The sequence below is a fragment of the Marmota marmota genome, unplaced genomic scaffold, assembly GCF_001458135.2.
Source record: "Marmota marmota marmota unplaced genomic scaffold, marMar, whole genome shotgun sequence".
In the NCBI taxonomy this organism is placed as follows: domain Eukaryota; kingdom Metazoa; phylum Chordata; class Mammalia; order Rodentia; family Sciuridae; genus Marmota; species Marmota marmota.
The window spans coordinates 1,139,816-1,158,465 of NW_025999842.1; the positions used below are offsets into that span (position 1 = coordinate 1,139,816).

Here is an 18,650-nt window from a genome sequence, read left to right on the forward strand (position 1 = left end):
GGGGAGGGTTATGGGAGGATTATATGAGTTCTAGTTAGGGCAAAGGGGAAAAGGACAGGGAGGGCAAGGGAGGGAGCATGAGGGTAGGAAAGACAGTGGAATGAGATGGACATATTACCCTACATATATGTATGAAGACACAAATAGTGAAATTCTACTTTTTGTACAACAAGAGATATGAAAAATTGTGCTGTATATGTATAATATGAATTATAACGAATCCTGCTGTCATATATAACAAATCAAAATTTTTAAAAATGAAAAAATAAAAAATAAATTTAAAAAAATAAAAACATGTTCACTTAAAAATTTTCCTCCAGTCCACAGTGTCTTTAGCCATCTCTTTTAGATAAATAGTATCTTCTTGAATTGATTGAATTCAATTGATTTATTTCATGATCTTTTATTTATGTCCTCCCATATTTAAAATAAATAAGGTTAATACTGATAGGAAAAAAAAGTTAATAGTAAAACATACTCCTTAACAATAAAAAAATCACATAGTTGTTGATTCTGCTTATAAGCAAATAAAATTTGACCTGTGATACCTAATAATGAATCTTCTTCAGAAAAGCATTATTTATAGGAGGAAATTTTATAAAATACCCTTCACACTTACTTCATTTCCCATATTGGAAAACAATCAAAATTAATGAGAGAATTAAAATTTGTACTTTTATTTTTAGAAGTTGAAGTTGGTATATCTTAGCTGACAGGAGCTTATGTAATAAAATTAAATTTAGTAGAATAAATTAAGGAGTAAATTAAAATTAGCTTTTTTCTCACAAATTAATTTGCATTTTTTTCTTACAAGAAACTTTAGGATACCAGTAGACAAATGATATAATATTTCACTGGTATATATTTGAGTTCCAGCAACAAAGGTTCTTAAATTAATTTTCCAGTGCTCCTGGACACCCAAGGTTGAGGTTCATGCACAAATACTTCTGCATTGAGATAATTTCCAAAATGAAGCTCAGAAAGAACTGCCAAATCCTAACTGCAATGAAAACAGTTCTCACCATGCTTGGCATCAGTGATGATCTTATGCAGAAAGAGAATAGAACATCTTACTGCAAATAGAGGAATATTTTGAATACTTTCTCTACCCAAAAGAAAACTATCTCTTCCTAAGCCTCACTTTTCACCCCAGCCCTCTACATCATTGATACTGATAAATTTTGCAATTATAGTAAAATTTAGATATATACGTTTATGATTTGGAAATTAAACTTCTCATATCCTTGATCTGAACCTTGAATTCTTAAAGTGTAAATGCAACATTCTCAGGGATAGGAGAACATTAAATAGGGTCAGACTTTTATTACAAAAAAATTGAGTTTTTCAATTACACAAAGTAAACTAAACATTTTGGTTACAATAGTTTCCTGAGATTGCATTTTGATAGGAAATATTATTAGGTACCTTAGGTGTGAAGGAAGAATGAAACATCTTCAAAGGGGATTAAAGGCACTAGAAGATAAACCCAGTCTACCTTATAACTGCTCTTAATTTTAATTGTCTGGATAATTTCTCTTTTCGTGGCAATAAAGTAGAATAATACAAAAATAACCAAAATGTTCTAGGATATTAGCTAAGCATCTTCATAACAAAAAATTTAGTATTAACCAATTATTTAGATAATTATTAAACTTGAAAACACCTTAAATTGGTGACATTATAGGGAATCCAGGGATGCAGAACACCTTCAACAGAGTTTTTCATCTAGAGTTGCAGAGGAAGATGCCAAGAACCACATACTTGGAGAAGCTGTTATGTCGAAGGATATGTATGTTTTTCTTACCTCAAAAAATCATCTTCTCTAATATTCTATCATATCATGACTATAAAAATAATGATAATTTGCTATGAATTTTTTTAAAAACTAGGAGAAAGGATTTTGAACATTTCTGCCACAAAGAAATTATGAATGTTTGAGGAGACATTTTTATCCTAATTTGAACAGTACACAATGCATACATGTAATTAAACCTTTATATGAAATACCATAAGTATGTGTGATTTTATGGATAAATTTAAAATATATATATTTTTTAAATTACCTTCCTGGGCTACAGATGTGGCTCAGTGGCAGAGCACTTGCCTAGCACACGTGAGGCACTGGGTTCCATCCTCAGCACCACATAACAAATAAAATAAAGGCAGTCTATCCATCGACAACTACAAAAAAAAAAATTAAAAATAAATAAATATATATTTTTAAAAAGTCACCTTCCCCAGATGACTCTGATACCCATTGCCTGTACTCACTAGGAACAACAAACCATAACAGTACAATGACTTCACAGAACCTCACAGTGACAAGTGACCACTTAACTGCTGATTTCCAGGCACTGCACACTCCTCAGCGAGCCAGGAAAGATAATATCACTTTTTGGTGTGTCCTGTTTTCTAATGTTTGAAAATAATATATTCCATGTGTTTGCCTAAGATTCAAATGGTAAACACTTTCAGTTATCTGTATATCAATTAATCATAACACTATTTTCCCAGAATGTTTTTAATAACAATTTATTATAAAATTGTAGGAAATTTATATTACAGTAATATTTTTTTCTTTTCTCAGTTAGAACCTAGACTTCCATTCCATGAGATCTTTATACATATCAAAACATTTGCCAGATATCTGACACGGTTTATGGTGGTCTATTCTAAAACAGGTAAATTGATAACATCTCAATATTCTTTCATCTCTTGAATTTTATGATTAAAATTTTAATGCCCTAATGATTGCTAAAGCAATATAAGTTTTAAAGACTTGGGTTATGTTGTAAGAAAACATGGGAAAGAACAAATTCAAAGTAAATATCTACCTTCACATATTTTAGGTAATCACAAAAAGAAAAACTAATGAGATCTCACTAGGCAGAAGCATTTAACTGCATCATATGTAGGGGGTGCACCAAATTTGGGTACTGGAAGGAAGAATGAAGAATTTACTGTAATTGAGAATATGGGTTATATTTTCTTCAAGAACATATTTATGTGACCTTAGAAAAATGAATTCAGAATGCATTTAACATCTATAAACTCCAGAATGACAGAAAAGGCATATGGAATTTTGACCTTGTTCTAATTTAAATTCCTCTAGTCTCATTTTTGTGTCTTTTTTTTTTTTCTCCTAATTTCCACAGATGTTGCCAATGGCTCAGCCGGGCACTTTCCTCTTGCTCTTGATGACACACACCTCAATGAAATTCTCGGTAGCCTCAATGACACCAACAAGCCTACAACAGTAAGAAGTTCTGAGTCAATCTAGCTCTTCACCTGCCTGTTTCCCCCTCAATACCTAACAGAACCTTACAAACAGTAGGTGCTCACCACGCATTAGAGTGAGTGAATCCATCATTGAATCACCTTCTCCACTATATAACCCCCTGCAAACAAAAAGTCATGTCCACCATGGGTAGGTTAGATAAATATCAGAATGACCAAAACTCTTCAAATCAGACTGAATAAAAATAGAAACTATGTTCTCAGGAAGAGGAGCATGGTCATACTGTGAGTGAAGAAGTATGCAGATGAGAGGATTTTATAGAATTTAATGTTGATTGTGAAAACAGGGAAATGTTTAAGCTCCCCAAAATGCTTGGAGCCCAGACACCAGTGCCAAGGCAGGGAAACACTGTCCTCATTACCGATGAGTGGTAGGTTGGGGCAGCACAAGGTGGACAGCAGACAATTAAGGGAACAGAAATGGGATTGAAAACTAGAACCTGGACCCACATCCTTGATACATTGCCAGAGGAACCATGCCTACTTGCCCCCGTGGCCTGGGAGACCTCTACCCTTCATGCCATCCTTATGAAGCACAGGTCAGCTGCAGGGCAAGGGCAGAAAATTCAGTCTCTCCAGATCTGCCTGAGAAATCAAAAATTAGAATTCTGCTGGCCATTCTCTCTGTCCTTTAGGCCAGAAGTCTGCAGGTTTGGTTAAACTACACTATGCTGTTTTTCTCTGAAAAATCCTGCTTCATCAACAGGGAAAGTACTGTGGGGAAAAAAATAATTGACTATAATTCCAAATATATTTACTATAAAATGTCTAAGATGACTAGTTGATCATTTTTCTCATATGACTTATATCCCATCTTCTTCAAAATCTAATATTGGCCCCTCCCTGTGTAAATATCCCCCAAATATTCCATTCAGTATTCATCACTTTAACTTCTTAACCTTTTTATTGTATATCTATCACCGATTTCTTCGCTCAGCAAACATTTTACTAGAATATGCTTTGGACTGTGCACCAAAGATCCCAAGAAGAGCAAGACACAGCCCCTACCTTTATGAAGTTATAATGCAATTAAATATAACAAAATAGTCTAAAATTTTGATTGAAGATGGCAGGTATACAGACTGAGACCAAATGATTAAACCAGGCAGGTTGCATGGGATACAATCCTTAGTCATGTATATTCACTGAGTTTTGTGTATAAACTGTCCCTGTGTTTTTTGGTTTGAAAGATTCAGTGGCGTATGAGAATCATGCAGGGCAAAAATGTTTGTACATAAAAAGACTCCAGGTGAGTATTTGAAGGGTTCTAACTGTCAGTGCTACAGGAGTACAGAGCTGGCAAAGATTTCTAGACCCTAGGAGGTCAAAGGAAGTATTATTTTAGACATATCATGAATTATTGGTAAGAAGCAAAAAAGGATGTGTGAATGTGGGGGAGGGGTGGTGTGTGTGTGTGTGTGTGTGTGTGTGTGTGTGTGTTTGCTGAAGATGGGGAGAAGTGAGGAGGCTCTTCAATGAGGAAACTAGCAGGAACATGCTCTTTCTGGGCAATCTGTCAGACTGGAGAAGTGAGACAATTTTTTCAAGCAGTCTGGAAAAAGACTATGGAGAGCCTTAAATGCTAGAAAGAGAGTCTGGGTTTTAAAACCCATAGATAATAGGGAGTCTCTGATGGTGGTGAGGGAGAGGGATGAAAATCTAATCCACTTCATATATGTTTTTTATAAACAACACAGAGTCTGGTGAAGGATGGGTGGATGGTGAAAGAAGAATATTCATCAAAGGGCACAAAGTTTCAGTTAGACATGAGGAAAATTTAGTGATCTATTGCAAAGAATGCTGACTCTAATCAATAATATTGCATTGCATATTTCAAAATTGCTGAAAGAGTAGATTTAAATGTTTTCTCCACAAAAAAAGTGATGAGTATTTGAAATGATGGACTTGTTAATAAGCCTGATGTAATCGTTCCACATTGTAATTATATATCAAAACATCTCATTGGACCTCATAAATATATACAATTATCATTGGTCAATGAAAATAATCTTTAAACAGTAAAGACAATGAAAACTTTAAGTGGCTGAGAGTAACTTCTCAGTAATACATTTTTAAAATGTATTTGTTTCATGTGAATTTCTTTTTTTAATTAATTTTTTAAATTTTTTCTAATTAGTTATTCATATAAATTTCAAATGTGCCTAATGAATGTTAAGCTTCTAGAGGATAATACCAGATGCCATCCTTTTCTCTTAGTGCCCCATAGATCCTGGCACTGTGATACACACAGATATTCAATGGATATTTTTAAATGAATGGATGAAATTCTTCTAAATAAATTGTCAGGAGCTGATTAAATGTGAACCCACATCCTCTATGTGTCCCACTACAGCTGGAGGTCATCCAGTTGTTCATGTCCATGGAAGGGGAGACCTTGTCGCCAGAAATGAGGACATGTCTGCCACCAGCCAGCTCATCTCTGTCCTTCATGGTTGTTCTCTTTTTTCAGCTCCCTTAACTCTAATTTCATTAGACCAGAGACCCACTCAATTTTCTACAGTCATATTTCTTACTTTTTTGAGAAAGCTGTATAGCTGTCAGTGTCGTCTGAGTACTCAGAAAATCTGACAACCCCAAGTTGGAAACTCAGCAGCAGGCTTACTCTGTATCCTGGGGACTCAAGTGCATTCAAGGCACTGAGCCACCCCTGCTGGTTTCCAAGCCAACAGGCAAGAAGGATTACCCCTGGCCCTTTGTGATCAAGATCAAATTCCCATCTTCAGAACATTATTTCCATTCTCAGCCACATGCCTCCAAAGGTGGCCCAAATATGTCATTCCTTCCGAAAAAAATTTCATACTCTCTTCTGGCCTGATAGGACTTTTTATTTTCAATGTGAAGTTTGAGTGCAGATGTTCTAATTAATTCTAGATTTTTCTCTACAAAGGACTATTAAATAATATCTCATTATCTGCAGGTTACCATGTCTAATCCAATCCTCAACAAAAAATATTGCTAAGTCAGACAACAATGTGGTACAATCCTAATGAAGCACCATCAATATATATGATAATATAAAATGACTACTTAAGCACCACTAGAGAATATGATGGATTGAAATACAAATTTTTCACTCATAATACTTTGTCTTTACATAAGATTTCCAGTTTTACATGTTGATCAATTTTAAGACATGACATTTTTTATTTTTTATTTTATCTTTTTAGTTATACATGAAGTAGAATGTATTTTGACATACTATGCATTGATGGAGTATAATTTTATTTAAGATTGGCTTATTTCACTTGGCATGATAGTCTTCTGTTTCATCTATTTAGCTGCAAATGTCATTATTTCATTCTTCTTTATGGCTGATTAATATTCCATTGTGTATATGTACCACATTTTCTTTATCCATTCATCTGCTGAAGGGTACCTAGTTTGGTTCCATAGCTTGGCTAGTGTGAATGGAGCTGCTATAAACATTTATGTGGCCATATCACTATATTATACTGATTTTAAGTCCTTTAGGTATATACCAAGGAGTGGGATAACTGGGTTAAATGGTAGTTCCATTCCAAGTTTTCTGAGGAATTTTCATACTGGTTTCTAGAGGAGTTGCACCAACTTGCAGTTTCACCAGCAATGTATGAGTGTGCCTTTTCTCCCACATCCTCACCAACATTTATTATTACTTTTATTCTTGATTATTGCCATTCTTAACTGAAGTAATATGAAAGTCCAGTGTAGTTTTTTGGTTTTTGTGTGTATGGGTTTTTTTTTGGTGGGGGGCGGTTACTGGGGATTGTACTTAGTGGCACTTGACCACTGAGCCACATCCCCAGCCCTATTTTGTATTTTAGTTACAGACAGGGTCTCACTGAGTTGCTCAGTGCCTTGCCCTTTGCTAGGCTGGCTTTTAACTTGCCATCCTCCTGCCTCAGCCTCAGTGTAGTTTTAATTTGCATTTCTCNTATATATATATATATATTTGTTAATTGATCATATTCTTCTGTGAAGAAGACATGACATTTTTCATGCATGATGAATGAAAAGATATATATGGTGAGGAGTGTTATGTGTGTGTGTGTATATATATATATAAATATTTTCATGAAGATCACATAGTCATAGAATAACAGTGTTCTCAAGGATTCTATAATAGCTAACTCATTGGAGCTTTAGTACTTAATTTAATTCCTCACAAAATTCAGAGACCTCCTCTGGTCACTAAGACTTTTAATCTAAAAGCACCTGAGCCTGCATAATACACCTCTAGATACAGTATCAATATGTTATATGATATAGCATGTGTTTCTGGCTTACATTAATAGGAATCCTTATTTTTTGACTCAGGAACAAGAGACTGAACTCACTAATGTTTCGGAGGACCCACTGGAGGAGGACCCACTGGAGCAGAGGGTGGAGTTCAGCATCTCTCTGCCAAACCAGAAGTTCAAGGCAGAGCTTGCTGACTCCCACTCCACTTACTACCAGGAGCTGGCAGGAAAGTCACAGCTGCAGGTGAGTGGACAGTGCCACACAACTATATCCCAACAGTGGCTCAGAGTGTGGGAGTTAACAGAACACATACCCTTTGGGATAGTAGTTGCAACTTCTTGTGACCAGGCATCCATTTTTAATTATTAAAAAGAAACAAAACACTACAATAAGTCCTAGAATGTGCACAAATTGTCCATTCTATCTTTTCCATTCTTAAATGTTATTTACCTTCAGATTTTCTTTAAACAGTATTAGGCTTTTAAACCTCATTTAACTGATACCCGCAGAAATTCTATATGTCTAAATGATCATTATGATGATGCTTTCATGAGTATATAGTCACCTCAAAATTCATTGAATTGTATACATTAAATATGTTCAGTTCTTTCCATGTCAATCATATATCAGTGATGTGGATTACAATTCTAAAGAAATAAAATAAAATGACTACATAGGCACCAACTAGACAATATAGTGGGTTGAAATATGAATTCTAATACCCAATCTTTGTCTCGACATAATATTTACATTTTACAGTTTGATGAATTGAAAGACATGACATTTTTTATGAGTGATAAGGAGAAAGCAATTATATTGTCCATGTCATCAATTATCACATGTGTCTGTCCCTGACTAAATTCAAATGCTGTTTTATTTTCTACAGGGTAAATCCAATGACTCTGCTGTGTAGTATCTACAAGCTGTGATAAGGCCCTTGCCTTCCTTTTAAGCCCCATTTTACACCAGTTTCTTTCATCCCTCCCCTTTGCACTCTAGTTTCTAGAAATACAAAACTATTTGCAAATTTTCCTCACTTTTAGCTTTTATATATGCTGCCTTGTTGGTCCAGAATGCTCTTCCCCAAGCCTCATTTTAGGTATACTGTCACAAAGGATTCCCTCCACCCATTCTGACTTCAGTACCTGTCTGCCAGGTTCACAAAACCTAGTATACTGCTGTCACATCACTGATGACCCTGTCTTGAGGTCACTGTTTACATGTTTATGCCTTTGCTATCTCTATTCTTCCCTCCTCACAAACCACCCTCACCACCACCAGGGTATAAGCTTCCTTCCCCTCAAGAGCAGGAATTGTTTAACCTCTGAAGCCTAACCTCCTAAGGCAGAGCTTGGGACAGTAATTGTTATAAATGCCTCTGAAAAATAGAAGCACCATGAGATTATACAACTGTGAACCACATTTATGGATAGCCCAAGTGTGCATGAATCTTACTCTGCATGGCCAGAGAACAAAAGGGCACCTGCTTCTCATGTTTGAAGAATTTAATACTCATCTCTTCTCACCCAGAGAAAAGATGCAGACGTGAAATATTCTTAACCTCCAACCCCACTCTGCATCAGCATTCAGTCAATAAAATACAAAGCATCATTTCTATAAAACTTCAAAGAGAAATATTCAGCTTAGGAACCACACAAGTACTTAGACATGGGTTATTAGACAGAATGAGCTTTTAAAAGTTTGTTAACTTTTCCATTTGTTCTTTGAAACATTCTTTTTGGCAAATTTTTAATATACTCAGAGTATCTTCAAAGTCAGATAATTGGCCATAGACTCTTCACTGACGTGTTGTTAATTTTCTAAGCACCTAAATGGAAAATAACAGAAATACATTGAGGTATTTTTAAAATCTAAGTTTCAATTCCCATTTGTGCCAAGAATTAGCATTGAACATTTGGGGATCATGCTTTCCCCAGTCTTAGAAATCAAAGATAACCTCAAAGTCCTTTCTGAGTCTAGCTTTTTAACTACTGTGAAAAGAAATAATAGTGAACACTGTTCTTAATGCTTTACATGATACTAACTCTTTTGATTTTTCACACAATCACATAAGTAAGTAATATTATTTCCCTTTTTTATAGGTGACAAAAACTGAGACACAATAAAACTAATTATTATCTTCCAAAGATATTATCTGGCATCTGTTATCTGGCAAACTCAAGATTCAATCCAGGACATATGGCATCAGAACCATTGCTCTTAATCACTATGCTACACTTCCTAATTTTTCCCAAATAAATATTGTTGAGGAAAGGACTATTGTTGCATCGTCCTCAAAAGAGCACCCTCCTTGTAGTCTCTGAAAAACTTGCCAGGTACAGAAGAGGATATCTTGGCCAGGCTGAACTCAAAGACCCATCAACTTACTCCTGCTGGTTCCCTTTGAACAGTCGGGTTTCTCTAAGATGGAGCCTCTGCTTACAGCATCTGTTCTCCTCCCAGGCTCCTGGGCAGGACCACCTCAAGGCCTGCCATCAGACAACCAGTCAGCCCACCACAACCCAAAGCTACATTAGCACAACCAGTCAGGCCCATCAGGAATTAATGGACAGTGCTCTGCTGTAATTTAATTTCCACAATAAACCTAATGAGAAATTTAATACAAATGTCAAAAGGAATCACTTAGCTGTTGTCTGAATGCTTTCTCTTGTGCAAACAATTCACTGGGAACTCAACAGAGCTGCTTTTTTTACAGCCCCGTTACGGCAGACTCAGGGAGACCCCTGTGCATTTAGTGTTATTAATAGGTTAACTGGGCACTTAATTAGCAATTAAGTGGTTAGAGCTCCATGATTGGAAGGTCCCCCAGAAGATTACTTAGCAGAATTAACTGAAGGCTTTTGTCGCATCCTCCCTAGACACTGTCTACACCCTCCTAAGCAAAGCTGATTCTTAATCAATTGCAGACAGGTTCACAAAGCGGGCATGGACACAAACAATAAATTCTCTCCACCAGAGCCAGTGCTGTGGAGCATTCCTGGAGGGCAGGACAGCTCTCCCCTGTGCTGTTCCCTGCTGTCAATGCAGCAACTGCTTCTACAGAGGCCGTTCTTTCCTTGATTGACTGTTTTCATATGTATAGCTCTCTCTGACTCTCCTGCTCTAAATACTTTAGCTCACATTTAAACCTTCAGCCCCTGGTGCTATTACTGGAGCAGCACAACAAATTCCCTGTAGCCCCAAAGCTGTTTATCACAGGAGACCAAAGCAGATCTGAAGTATGTACATATAGCCCTTTCCCGCTCCATAATAAAAGATCAGCTGTACAGAGCTCAGACTCCTAGTTCTTTGTTAAACCCATAGCAGGACAGAAGTGGAGGCACAGAAACTTACTACCAGGCCATTTGTCCCTGATATCTCTAGGGACCCTCACCCTGCCCTCCCCTATTGAGTTAAAAAAAAAAAGTCTGAAATCTGACTCTGCCCTTGCTAGCTTCCATGCTGTGTGGTCACTGGGGAAGTAAAAGAAAATTAGGCCCTCAAAGTCCCTAGTAATCTAGTAGGCAAGGTAGAGTATAGGCAAATAAGTAATTTAGTGTCACCAACTCTGCCAGAGTGAGCCAGGCACCTATTACCTGTTAGATATTCCTTACCGCAACCTTGTAGCATCAGTATTGTTATCCCATTTGGGCTAAGAAGATGAAAATTCAGAGATTAAGCAATAAAATCAAGGTCTTGCAGCTAAAAAAGAAATAGTAGAACCACTATTTTAACGCAGGTCTACACAAGGCTCTTCTTATCACCCATCATGGCAGTTCCTATACATGCAGGAAAGGAAAACTCTTTTTAATACTGATACAAGGAAATGTAATCAGAAGGTAAATGAGTCTTCTGGGGGCAAAAAATATCATGATGCAGCCCAAAGCCCAATTTGAGTGATTTGGGGATTATCTGTCCATCACTGCTCTCATCCTTGGCATAGGTAGAGTCAGCAGTAATTTTAGATCTGGTGACTACACAGTGACATGTTGACAAGTTTAGAGAATAAAGAGATACACTCAATTCAAATAATATTTTCTGAGTTCCTACTATGTGAATGACAATCTGCTAGAAACTAAGAACAAAGCAGGTAAAAATGAATGCGCAAGTCATAATCTGTGCAGCTAAGAAGCATGATCTCAGAAGGAAACTGATATGTGCCTTACAAACCTATGTGTGATATACTGTAATAATATCTAGAGTGCAGAGGAAAGAAGTAACTTCACCTAATCCTGGAACTCTACAAAAGCTTTCCAGTTGGGAAGATGTTCAAGCTGGCTTTGCAAATGGGTATGGGCAGGGGAAGCAGTCAATGAGCAGAAGATGGGGGGTCATCTTGGGCTAAACAAAAAATCCAGGCTGGGTGCAGTGGTATACACCTATAATCCCAGCAGCTCTGGAGGCTGAGGCAGGAAGATCACAAGTTCAAAGCCAGCCTCAGCAATGGCAAGGCACTAAGCAACAGTGAGACCCTGTCTAAAAATAAAATAGGGCTGGGGATGTTGCTCAGTGGTTGAGTGCCCCTGAGTTCAATCCCAGGTACCTACCTCCAAAAACAAAAAAGAAAAAGAATCCATAACATAGGTACCTAGAGAAATAGAAGTGCATGTTGGATGGGAGAAGGGCAAGGGTCAGTTTAATATTGGTCAAGGGATAATGAAGGCAAGAAGTGTGACTGGTATGGCAGCTGGGCTAGGGGGATAAGATTCAGGAAGTTCTGAAATGCCTTTCTAAAGAATTGGACTTTACTCAACAGACAGTGCATCCCATTACAGGATTTTTTAAATGTATGTTTTTTATTTGTTCTAAACAGCTATATATGACAGCAGAATGTTCTTCAATTCATTGTACACAACTGGAGCACAATTTTTCACTTTTCTGTATGCAAAGTAGAGTCACACCATTCATGCAAAATCATATATGTACCTAGGATAATGATGTCCATTTCATTCTACCATCTTTCCTACCCTCTTCCCTTTCCTCCCTCCCCTTTGCTCAATCCAAAGTTCCTCCATTCTTCCCATGTCCCCACCCCCATTATGGATCAGCATACATTTATAGAGAAAGCATTTGGCCTTTGGCTTTTGGGGGATTGGCTTACTTAGCTTAGTATGATAATCTCCAACTCCATTCATTTATCTGAAAATGCCATAATTTTATTCTCTTTTAATGCTGAGAAGTATTCCATTGTGTATATATACCACAGTTTCTTTATCCATTTATCCATCTAGGTTGGTTCCACAATTTAGCTATTGTGAATTGTGCTGCTAAAAATATTGATGTGGCTGTGTCATTGTAGTATGCTATTTTTAAGCAACGAAAGTGTTGGCAAGCATGTGGCGGGAAAGGCACACACATACATTACTGGTAGGACTGCAAGTTGGTGCAACCAATCTCGAAAGTAGTATAGAGATTCCTTAGAAAACTTGGAATGGAACCCCATTTGAACCAGCTATCCCACTCCTCAGTCTGTACTTCATTTTTAATGAAGAGCAACAGACATGGAATGCTTAACTCACTTTGAAAAAAAATGGCACTCAAAGAACCATTTCTCCTCCTTTTTCACACATACTCAGAAAACCCTTTCAGGAATGCAAGAGAGGTAATAGGGCAGGAGAACTAGCCAGGAATAAGAAGAATGTGGTGAAAGCAAAAGACATCGTGAGCTTCAAACTAACAGGAGTGTATGGCTACATGTGAGAGGGCATCTGTGGATTCTGTCCTTTCTGACCCTGACTGAGATGAGGAGTCAAGGGGAAAAGGCAGATCTGCGAAAGAGAATGACCCCGATTTGGGAAGATTTAGTTAGTGACAAATATTGGAATATTCATGAGAACTCAAGGCCATGTATCAGGTGATCATTGAAGCCATGGGAGAAAATGGGATTCCCCCAAGAGGGAGAAAAAGTGGGCACAGGGAAGGGAAGCCAGGGCAGAGTTCTTCACCCTTCACCCTGCTCACCCACCCAAGCTTTATCATCAAGTGGTTACACCTTACTCTTAGAGTCTCTTGTCTCTTGGCCTTCCCGCAGGAAACCTGGATGGGGCCATACTGGTCTGTGACAGTGTCCCCACAGCCTAACACACTGCCTACTGTGGAATAAACAGGAGAGTAAGAAAGATGAGGAAGCTGAGGAGGCCAAGGATGGAGACATATGGACTCCTTGTATTTAAAGTACAGAATAAAGAAAGGAATAGAGTAGAACAAAGAAGACAGTGGTGAGAGAGATGGTAAAGGAACCAGGAAAGAGCAGGACTCTGTTAAGAAGTAATGGGAAATGCCACTGGATTAGGAGAGAGCCAAAGAGAGTAGCCTGGAGAGAATCCTCCTCAGGTATCATTAACAAGAGCAAATTAATTAAGAAAACCTGTGCAGTCTACCTGACTCTAAGAGCAAACCTATCTATTACAGTCTGTTTCTACCACTTTGTTTAAGTATAGCAGCCATTTTGAATTTAATATCATCTTTATTATTATAGATATTTTCCAAGTCATCTAATTCAATTCATATAATATTGTAGTGAAAACATTATAGTCACTACAGTTATACAGTCAGAAAATATATTATTATATGTAAGTGAAAATCCTGTAGCCAAAATGTTTCCTCCAAATACCACATTAAAGTTATTATGTAAAGTAGCCATTAAAACAGGTCAGAACTATTCAATTATGGCTTTTAAATAAATAGCAAAACACTTTCCTCTGGATTTCAGAAATAACTGAGAACGAAGTTTGACCTCTTTCATTATTTCAATTTTCATTTTCCTTTTTTCCCCTAATCATCAAAAGTACTTAGGCTTTTATAGATAGGTAAGATCTGACCCAGTAGAACCAAAGAATATTTCATAAATGTCTTTCTCTCTTGCAGATGCAAAAGGTATTTAAGAAGCTGCCAGGATTCAAAGAGATCCATGTGTTAGAATTTAGGTAAGTAAGAAAATTGGACTTTTCTCAATTTTTAAATTACTTTCTCCCCGTTCTCTTCTAAAAGTGATGTCGTAGGGATTATAAGGTCACTTTTCCCTCAATTGTTTAGCTCTGCCAAGCCCTGGTGGCTGAATACGTTCCAGATAAAGGAGCCATGTATCTCATTAGAACATGAACATCCTGTAACACTGGATCTAGGCAGTCTGGTTCTTTGTCTTGTGAATTTGAGGAATGAAATCCACAAGAACAAGGGTGAGAGTAAAGTGACACAATTTATTATAATAACAGAAAGAAATAAAACAGAGGTCCCAGAGGGGAGGGGCCACAAGAGAAGGATACCAATGGGTATCTGTAATCTATGGGTTTTAAAAGGCATATCTGATGGCCCAGCACAGGTGATTGGTGGGGTGAGAGATGTTAGCATGAACCAATCAAGCTCTCTGAACTCTGAGTTTAATAAGCCAATCACAAATGCATGATTTTAATCTCTTATTTACATCATTAGGATGGGTCTTATCTGATAGTTTTTGTCATGTCTGTTAGAGGAAACATTTTGGATAGGGGTCTGCTTATGGTAGACCCTTGCGGGGGGTAAGGGCAAGGGTAATAAGGAAGGGCTGCTGTGGTTGCTGTTGTGAGGAACACAAGCGGGTATTCTAGGTCAGAAGAAGGCATGTGGTTAATGCTGGCAGGGAACAGCGAGTCACAGGATGTCTTTCAGACCCAATATCCCCTTTCATGTTGGTATGTAGTCCCCTTTCCTTCCTGGGCTTCTCCAAGGCCCTTATCTTGGCTGCCTGTGGGAGATCTAACTTCCTGCCTCAATCCCATGACTTTTCAGGAGTGGCACAGGAATTGTGTTACTCTTTCCAGGAGTCAGAAACAATTTTTAAATTGTTTAGCTCTGCCAAGAGTGCCCTGTACAGAGCACTCAACTGCTTGTCCTTGGCAATGTTATTAATGAACCTCTTGAGAAAATACCTCAGTAGAGACAAATCCAAAAAAAGGAGCCATTAATTTGCCTTTGTGTCAAATTGCATGGTTTCCTATCAAAGGTTACATATTATCTTGGGTTTAACAAATCGTATTACTCAGGAGAGAGAGGCAAACCCAATGAAAAGTGGAGGCAGAGGGTGGAAGGAATGGGGTGGACAGGGTCAAGGGTACAAACAAGACTTCTCAAAGTTTACCTTTTATATTATTTTAATATCTGAACCATAGTACTGTATTGCCACTCAAAGATTATTAAATTAAAATTTTAAATATGAGAAACAAAATCATAATGTAATGCCACAATAAAGCAGGATCATGCTCCCAACACCTTGGCAGGAACAGACCAGCAGCCCCATCCTGAAACTCCAATGCAGGTGTGTGGGTTTAGGCAAGAAGTTCTCTTTATTCTACAGGTAGGGTCATAAAATGGTTTGATTTTGTTTCTGTTTGTTTGTTTAACAATGTGCAGGTGGGGCAAATACTTGCCCTGGTATGAGCAGAATGCAGTTCCATGAGCAGAAGGGAGAGAGCAGCCACACTGGAAGTTCCTCCAGGAGCTTCCCTATCTATGAGGAAGAGCTTCTAGGAGCACTTCCAGGGGATTTCTTGCACAGTTGTTGGGCCGCCTGATTCGTATAACTCCAAAGAAAGAAAATGCTGAAAAACGAAAGCTATAAAAGATGAAACTCTTGACATTTACCAAAACAAACTTGTTTCTCTATATTTCAACATGCTGCTCTGCAGTATTCCATGTGAAATCAGATGGATTAGAGAAAAATAAAAGGTGATAGGAGAATATTTTGCATAGTTGGTAAGGCCTTCTGAATAAACTACTACAGTTAAAGAATAAATTTTTAAATCTAAAGCCAAAGGAAATGATGGAAATGGTTCTCCTGATGAATGATTAAATGCTGATTGTTCCTTCCCTTTAGCAAATGAAAAAACTTATCTAAAATAAGCCTATTGCATCAAGAAACAAAAATGTTAGGTGATAAAATTTTTCAAAGTAAAACTTTTAAACATATATCTCTGGAAGCAGAGTCTTTCCCAAGTGTTTATCTCTGTCAGGATTTATTCTTGCCAAAGACGCTTATAAGTAAGTTTGATCACATTTTCCCAATGATGTTAACTAGGTCATAAGACTTCAATCCACCAGAAAAATATTTTGGCTCCTGAATAGAATAAATGATATGTTTGTGAGCAAGACAAACTTTTGGTCATCAATAAGAATGCTCAGTATATTGCAAATAAAATTTAATATGAAGGAAATTGTTTCCTTGTAGGGATAGATCTCCACAGAAGACTCAAAACTCAGAGTCTTATACTGTCTTTACTTCAGCTCATTTGTATAAAAGCTGATTTATACTCTCACAAGTACTATTGTATCAGAGATCTCATTTTATTCTCTTAACACAACTGGAAAATTAAGACATCTATTATTATTTTCACTGTTTAAATACTTTAACCATAGTATTTATGTGTAAAACTATCTTTATCTTTATTGTAAATTATTTTTACTGTTAAAATTTAACAGTAAAGGTAAAATATTGCCTTATCCCTTATAGCAAATGTAGTAAACTATTCACGATCACTCAATATAGTTGGAGTGTACACCCTTTCAAAAACAGGTACACAAATGTTCATAGCAGCTTTACTTGTAATAACCAAGAACTGGAAACAACCAAAATATCAATCAACAGAGCAGTTGACCAAAAGTAGCAGCATATTCTTATGACAGACTTCCTTTCATCAAAGAAATGAACTATTGGAAGATACAATAACATGGGTCTATCTCAAAATAATGATGTTAAATGAAAGAAAACAAAGAAAAATACATTATAATCCCATTTATATTAAATTCTAAAAACTGCAGACTGATCTATAATGACATTAAACAAATCAGAAGTTGCTTAGAGATAGTGGAGAGAGATGAAAAAGAAGGATGACCAAGGGGCATGATAAAGCATTGGGGTGAAGAATATGCTCCCTGTCTTAATTGTGGTAATGGTTTACAGGTGGATAGTGTCAAATATATCAAATCATATGCCTTAAATATGTCTGGTTTGTTTATGCAATGATATGTGAATAAAGCAAATTTGTTTTTAATTAGCAGGGCTAGAGTCTTGGCCCAAGAAGCCTGGCCTCTCTCCTGAGCTTCATGGATCACAAATTATTGTTGGTCCTGTATGAATAACTACCTGGTAGAGAAGGAAATCTCTCCCCATAGAATAGGCTAGTTAAGTAGTCATAGATTCTTTCTGAAACCACAGAGAACAAGTGGTAGCATACCTGTAACATGTCCACTGGAGTCATACTACATCAGAGGAAGAAAGCTAGATGAATTCATTGTTCAGGCAGGAACACCAATGACGCTAATGCCATCTCATGGGTAGTGTCTTTGTGAGCAACTATTTAAAATTTTGAAAACTGAATATAGCTTCTGAAGTGAATTCACACATACCCAGAGGAGTCTAAGATATATCTTTCAGTTTTGGCAGCCAAAGTGCCTTTTTTCAGGTAATCAGCAGCTGGTGGAGGTATGGCAAAATGAGCCCAGGCGAGGGCAGATGGGCCAGAGTTTGAATCCTACCTCTACACATTCCAAATGATACTTTCCCTCTCACTTCATGTTCCCATATCATGTGGAAACTGTGCTGTTGAAAAAATTAAATGAGAACACACATGAACTGCTTGGTACATAGCACCCACTCAGTAAACAGGTGCTGGATTTCTTTGCAAGCTGTCCCATGGTGAATTGGACCAATCCCTCAAAGTTTATGGATCAAAGCAACTCAAAATGTAGCCAAATAAAACGTTAGATCTTGGGTTGAACATCAGGTAAATTATCTTTAGGCATAAAATAGTCACCTAATGCTATTTAGGAGGTGAGAAACCCATGAATAAAATACTTTTTAAGAACTTCCTGGCTGGCAATAGCACCACTCAAAATGCATAGGATATACATGCAGCCTAATTAAGGAACAATATGAGGAAATAAAGGAGTTTAGGAGGAAGACCATAAGAACATATAACATTTTGAGCAAAAATTCAAATTCTAATAGAAATATCATGTAATGATGTTTACATCTGAGATTCATATAGCTGTCAATATTTCCTTCCAAATTCTTTTATTATTATTATTATTATTTTATTAGTTGCTCAAGACAATATAATGATCTTGACATATCATAC

General features: G+C 37.0%; 1 protein-coding gene across 2 annotated transcripts in view; it reads left to right on the top strand.

The window, feature by feature from the left end:
* Impg1 (interphotoreceptor matrix proteoglycan 1) overlaps window positions 1–18,650 on the top strand; it is a 140,661-nt gene that overhangs the window by 41,772 nt on the left and 80,239 nt on the right. For both annotated transcript variants that reach the window (XM_015496940.2, XM_048800042.1), the window contains 3 exons: window positions 3,156–3,256; window positions 7,615–7,782; window positions 14,407–14,465. In XM_015496940.2, coding sequence (XP_015352426.1) covers window positions 3,156–3,256; window positions 7,615–7,782; window positions 14,407–14,465 — 328 coding nt within the window. The remainder of the gene's footprint in view (window positions 1–3,155; window positions 3,257–7,614; window positions 7,783–14,406; window positions 14,466–18,650) is intronic.